General features: G+C 51.7%; 1 protein-coding gene across 1 annotated transcript; it reads right to left on the bottom strand.

Annotated features, from left to right (window-relative positions):
* Positions 1-3,594: 3,594 nt before the first annotated feature.
* Positions 3,595-6,300, bottom strand: ID1 (inhibitor of DNA binding 1). The gene is made up of 2 exons (XM_028735573.2): positions 5,452-6,300; positions 3,595-4,135 (listed from the first exon to the last, which is right to left on the bottom strand). Exons 1-2 carry the CDS (start codon positions 5,857-5,859, stop codon positions 4,094-4,096), a joined length of 450 nt encoding a protein of 149 aa, XP_028591406.1. The 5' UTR covers positions 5,860-6,300; the 3' UTR covers positions 3,595-4,093.
* Between the last annotated feature and the right edge of the window lie 429 nt (positions 6,301-6,729).

The following is a 6,729-nucleotide window of genomic DNA, read 5'->3' as shown; positions in this document are numbered from 1 at the left end:
GGGCTGAGAGGAGCCCGACATCATCTCAAAGACTGCAATATGCCCATCTCGTGGCACATACGTTTGGCCAGTCCTCTGAGCTGGGCCTGGGACAGGTTTTGGCAATTTTTGAGCAGGGATCCAGTGTCAAAAATCAGCCCTAGCTTACATACAGGTAAGATCAGGTAGTAGGCTCCCTCTTCCTGTTAATGCGCAAGGAGGAATCACATGGAATTCCTGCAGAAGATATCTCACCGCATACAATAAACTAGCACCAATTATGGAGAAGTAGGCAACTTTCACTGTTCTGCTTTTTTACATGCAAGGATCTATTGGAAAGGGACGCGGGTGGCACTGTGGGTTCAACCACAGAGCCTAGGACTTGCCGATCAGAAGGTTGGCGGTTCGAATCCCTGCGATGGGGTGAGCTCCCGTTGCTCGGTCCCTGCTCCTGCCAACCTAGCAGTTCAAAAGCACATCAAAGTGCAAGTAGATAAATAGGTACCGCTCCGGCGGGAAGGTAAACGGCGTTTCCGTGCGCTGCTCTGGTTCGCCAGAAGCGGCTTAGTCATGCTGGCCACATGACCAGTAAAGCGAGATGAGCGCCGCAACCCCAGAGTCGGTCATGACTGGACCTAATGGTCAGGGGTCCCTTTACCTTTATCAATTAGGAAAGCGTTGGCTCACCTGGAGCAGCATGGTTTTCACGAGGACTTTTGCATACCTCCTCTTTTAAGACCAAGAAGGCAGGATTTGCCGAGCCAATTGGGGCTGAAATCAGTCTCTGAGTGTGCAAAACGGCCAAATTCGATGGGGATTTCTGTAAAGAGGGCAATTTCAAGAGCAGAAACCTCTCTTGGGCTTCGCAGCGCTGCTCCCAGCTATTACTCAAATGTTGTGCACTCTGCACGCGGTCAAGGGCACTCCTGCCGCATTCCGGCACCCAGCCTCAAGCTCAATTTATGTGTGACGCAGCTTTTCATTCTTCCAGCTGTGCTCCCTGCAATTGCTTCAGGCACTAGGGAGTCACTCGCTAGCTATGTCAGGCCTGCTTCATTCTCTCTTCTGTCACACAAAAAACTGGCAAAGCTGCGCTTCATCCCCGCCCACAGCAGTGCCATTACTCACCCGCCCAGGCAAAACGTTCTCCCATCCTGTTTCCGTAAAAGCCATGCAAAAGCTGCATGGCTTCCACTGTACAGGGCTATTCCTTTGGCCTCAGTTCTCCCGTCTGTGAAATGGGAATAAAAAGGAAGCCACCAAACCTGGTGGGAAGATAACTTCAGAGGTCACCTAGAAGCCTGACAAAAGGTTGCTTATGGGGCTGCGAGAAGTGGCCAGATCATCATTTCAGCTTGGGAAAAAAGAAGCGTATTTTTTATTATTACAGTGGTACCTCGGGTTACATACGCTTCAGGTTAAAGACTCTGCTAACCCAGAAATAGTGCTTCAGGTTAAGAACTTTGCTTCAGGATGAGAACAGAAATCGTGCTCCAGCGGCGCGGCAGCAGCAGGAGGCCCCATTAGCTAAAGTGGTGCTTCAGGTTAAGAACAGTTTCAGGAGGTTAAGTACGGACCTCCTGTTTCAGGAGGTTAAGTACGAATTAAGTACTTAACCCGAGGTACCACTGTATCTTGCTCTGCGCGCGTGCACACACACACACACAGAGAGAGAGAGAGAGAGAGAGAGAGAGAAGAAGATATTTAAGTGTTCCTCAGTCTAGCCCAGACTTCCCCAACCTTGTGCTGACTGGAGCTGATCTGGGGTTGTAGCCCAAAAGAAGTGGAGGGCACCAGGTTGGGGAAAGATGGGCTAGTCCAATGCCGCTCCTACAATGTTGCAGGGGTCATGCATAAGCTTGCAGGCTTTCGCATCCTTGCTCATTTCTGACACACTCTGCTTTGCTTTTTTTTTCTTCAGGAAAAGTATCCTGCAAAACCGATAACGCATTTCCAGAGAAGGGCTGGAAGGAGACCAATAGATCCCTGATCGCCCACACACAGTCAGAAGAGGAAGAAATCATCAGATATTCAGGCCCCCACAAGTTCAGGCTGTGCAAGTAGGAACTACTCCTCCAATAATCATCTCCCATCTCCACATCTGAAGAGCACTCAGCCCCCAGTTGTGGAGAGAAGCTGTTGCCATCAGCCTTCCACTGGTTCAGGCAGATAGGAGCTGTGCTGTACTCCAAAACAGGGTCATAGAATCATAAAACTGTGGAGTTGGTACACCCCGAAGGTCATCTAGCCCAACCCCCTGCAATGCTGAGTTGGCCCTTGTGGCGCCCACCAGACACATCCCTGGGATTACTCAGTCATAGATCACGAGACTCTTCTCAGGGTTGTGGGTCCAAACCCCAAGTTGGGCAACAAAATCCCTGCTTTGCATGGGGTTGGACTAGATGACCCTTAGGGTCCCTTCCAGTTCTAGGATTCTACTGTTGGGGCTCCCATCAGCGTCAGCAAGCAAGCCCAATGGCCAGAGACTATGGGAAGTGGACTGGAGGGTATGATGTTGTGGATCAGAGGTGCCCAAACTTTTTAAAGAGCCAGATTTGATAAAGTGAACATGTGTGAGGGCCGACCAAAGCTTTTTTTAGGATTGAAGTTATTGAACCTTTTTTTACAATTTTACCCCAGGACATATACTGCCGCGGGGGCCGGATTAGGACCCCAAAACAGACTTTCGACATGCCTGGACTACCAACTCCACAATTTTATATTTCTGAAGAAGTGTGCATGCACACGAAAGCTCATACCAAGAACTAACTTAGTTGGTCTTTAAGGTGCTACTGGAAGGATTTTTTATTATTATTATTATTTCTATGTGATTCTATGTTAACTACAGCATCTGGAGGGGACTGGCTTGGGAAAGGTTGCTGCGTAAGCTACAGACTTAAAGTTTCTAGTAACCTTCCCAGGAGATCTGAAAGTAGACCTGCCTCCCCCTGTGAGCCAGATAATAATGTTGGCCGACCATGCAGGGTCCGTATAGTTAAAGTCATGGTTTTCCCAGTCGTGATGTATGGAAGTGAGAGCTGGACCATAAAGAAGGCTGAACACCGAAGAATTGATGCTTTTGAATTCTGGTGCTGGAGGAGACTCTTGAGAGTCCCATGGACTGCAAGAAGATCAAACCTCTCCATTCTGAGTACTCACTGGAAGGACAGATCGTGAAGCTGAGGCTCCAGTACTTTGGCCACCTCATGAGAAGAGAAGACTCCCTGGAAAAGACCCTGATGTTGGGAAAGGAGAAGGGGACAACAGGACGAGATGGTTGGACAGTGTTCTCAAAACTACAAACATGAGTCTGGTCAAACTGTGGGAGGCAGTGGAGGACAGGAGTGCCTGGCGTGCTCTGGTCCAGGGGGTCATGAAGAGTCGGACACGACTAAACGACTAAACAACAAGAACCATGCAGGGCTGTTAAGAATGACCAAGAATGTGTGAGAATGATTCAGAATTTGAGGGGGACGCTGGTTCCTGGTTTTTCCTTTTCCGCAGAGAGGGTGGTGATTTGTATGGTCTTCGAAACACCTCTTTCCCGGATAACAACTGACCTAATTTATACCCCAAAATCCCCTTCCGTCCAATAAAAGCCACACGACCCCAAAAGACCATTTGTCGCAATATGCATTTGTTTTAATAACAAAAACCTCAAACTATTGTAGAACAATATTCTCAGGGGGGAAACATTATCATTGTAATATACAATACAAGAATGATTCTCAGAAATCTGAGAAGTATTTTGGAGAGAGTTACAACACGCTGCTTTTCTCTTTTTTTAAACAAAGAACAAGCACTGCCCGTCTTAAGCATTAAACCCCTTCCATAGAGGGTGCTGCTTTTGAGTTCAGTTTGAGTTCACCGGCGCTGGTTCCTCTTTCTCGCCAAGAGACACCCACGTGGCACCCTTTCGACATGAGGAAAGTGGGGCAGAGGCTGTGGATCTCAACTCTCCTTCACCTCCGGTAAAAATGTCCTTTGCAGTCTCTCTGCCTAAGTCCACTGGAACCTAGTCCGTTGGGAGAGGAGAGGATTCCTTCCCCTGCCATTGGAGGAGCAACAGGAAAGCCATTTCTTCCAAGGACGTTCCGCAGGCCCAGACTGGCCCTCAGCGGCACAGGATCCGGTCATCAGCATTCACACAAGCAGCCTGGAAAGAGACACAAGATAAGATGGATCAGCATGGAGATAAAAACCAATTCGTAAATCCACAGAAGGCTGTTTGAGAACAGCAATGTCGGTTCTTAACTCCCCATTTTCTGCCTAGGGATGAAGCCAGCACTTTGCTGAAGACTACTGTGAAACCCAGAAGCTTGTGAAGCTTCTGAAAATTAAGGGTGACAGTGTTCAGTGCTACCAGATTCCATCAAGCCTAACCCAGAACACACATAGACACAAACAAACAACATCAATGGCAGGAGCAAAGTCCACCGGACTGCAAGCAAGAGCCTTTGCCATTCCAGTTTCCCTAGTGAGCAACTGTTATCTTCCTGTAGCGAAGGGGAGACTGGGACTCCATCTCCCATCAGCCCTTGCAGCCACAGGCCAGGGATGATGGGAAATATCCATGGGGCTGCCCTGAACCCCCCAAAAAGGCACAACATGTGGGAGAGGAGAGGAGGAGGAGAATGGGCAAGGGCAAAAAGTATTTTCTGCAAAGGGAGAGAATCCATCCAGCCTTGAATACAGTGCTTTAATGCAATAGCCAAGGGCGGAATATTGACAGCAGCAAGGAGAAGCCGCAATAAAGGCTGGGGGGTGTATGCCCCATCTCCTCCAAAATGGGGTGGAAATTAGAAGAATTTTTTTTGGGGGGGGGGAGAAGAGGTCAATAGAGGCATCAGGGAAGAGGAATAGAGGGTCAGAAAACAGAAACTGGCAGGCTATGGGATGGGGAAGATTAACACACACACACACACATCCGGCCAAGAAGGGGCAATATCTACAATAGGTAAAAATGGGGTGGGGGCGACTAGGAACACCAGGCAGAGGGCATCACCTCCAGGTTGAAAAACGAAAGCGCACACAGAGGGGTGGCGTGGGAATCCCCTCCCCAAAAATGGACGCCCAGAAAGTAAAAACACCAAAGGCAGCAGCGGCACCCAAGGGTGCCAGGTCGTTAAGAGTCCACAGTGCGGAAGGGCAACCCCAGGAGAGGGCGGCAGGATTTGGGGTGGGGTGAAAACACCCCCCAGAAGCAGCAGAAGCAGCAGCCCCAAAAGCGCATGATAGTGGCACCCAAGCGACTCCGCCACGGAGACCAGGGGAAGGTGGCGTCCGGATGGAAAAGGGAGTCAAGTCATCGGGGTGGGGGCGCAAGGCTGGAAAAGCCCCCCTAGCCGGAGGCTCCGTGGGCAGGCAAGGGACACCGTAAAACCCTCCTCTCGCTGCCCCTCCCGTGGTAACCGCCCCCCCAAGCAGCCCAGGGAGAGACGGCGGCGCGGTGGGTCAACGGCCGGGGCTCACCTCGGGCACGGCTCCTGCCGGCTCGTCCGTAGCCCTCTGCGGGGTCGGCCCTGCGCCCAGCGGGTGCTGCAGCTCCAGCTGGAGGTCCCAGATGTAATCGATAACGTGCTGGAGGATTTCCACCTTGGAGACCCGTCGGTGGCGGGGCAGGGTGGGCACCAGCCCGGCCAGGCGCGAGTAGCAGCCCTTCATGTCCATGAGCAGCGAGGCGGCGGCGGCTGCCTGCTCTGGGCACAGGGGCAAGCCCCGAGGGGGCGGCGGGCTGCCGGCCCGGGACAAGGAGACGCTCTGCTCCGACAGGCACCGCGACACCGGCTCGCCCGCGCCCCCGGAGCCCAGGCGCACGCCTTTCAGGGCGCAGCTGGGGCCGGGCGACACGGCGGGCGCTGCGGCGGTGGCCACCTTCATGGCTGCGCGAAGGGTCGAGGCGGCGGCGGAGGAGGAAAAGCGAGAAAAAATTGGAAATCCAGGCGCGCAGCGAGACGGACGAAGCGCTGCAAGTGCCGCGCCGTCGAGCAGGACCAGCTATTTATAGGGGCCGGGGAGGAGTGGGCGGGGCCGAGCGCCGTGCGGAGGAGCCAATCGCAGGAGCGGAGGGAGGGAAGGGGGCGTGGCTCCCGCAGCAACTTTTCTTCTATGGGACGGAATTGAAAAGGGAGTTTGGGGTGAATTTTTCTCTCTTTTTTCGAAAGCCATGGGAAGCAAGGAGTTCCCGCCCCCTCCTCTTCTTTTTTTAAAGAGAGATTGGGGAGAGCTGCAGGTGTAGGGAGCTCGGGGGCATTTTATCCGGAAAAAGAGGAGGATGAAAGGAATGTGACAGGCACTTGAAAAATAAATAGTTTTTAACGACAGATTTGACACTTTCGCCTCCCCGCTGCCGCCTCCTCCTCCCCCGCCCTCCTCCTCCATGCACGGAAACAAATGGGGTATTAAGTCCCCCCCCCATCACCGCCACCCGTTGAACACACACTTAATATCATGTAAATATATATATTTATAGATTTGCAAACTTTCTCCCAGAAGGCGTTCCTTCGCCATCCTTAATGCAGATGTTAAGATGTTTCTCAAGAGAGGTAAATTAGCCGGGTTTTTTTATTTTATTAAAGATCCTCCTCCCCCCCCCCCGCCCGCCCCCGGTCGCCGACTGCTACAGGCACCATCTATAGTTATTTAAACTATATTTAATTTTATTTAAACTGGGCTCCAAAGCGTTAAGGCCGAAGAGCGATGGGAGAGCGGATTTGGAAGCTGTTTTAGAAAACAAGACATGCAATGGAT

This window comes from Podarcis muralis, chromosome 5 (genome assembly GCF_964188315.1).
Source record: "Podarcis muralis chromosome 5, rPodMur119.hap1.1, whole genome shotgun sequence".
Taxonomy (NCBI): Eukaryota; Metazoa; Chordata; class Lepidosauria; order Squamata; family Lacertidae; genus Podarcis; species Podarcis muralis.
The sequence above is the reverse complement of the archived record's forward strand: the minus strand, read 5'-3'. Positions and strand labels throughout refer to the sequence as shown.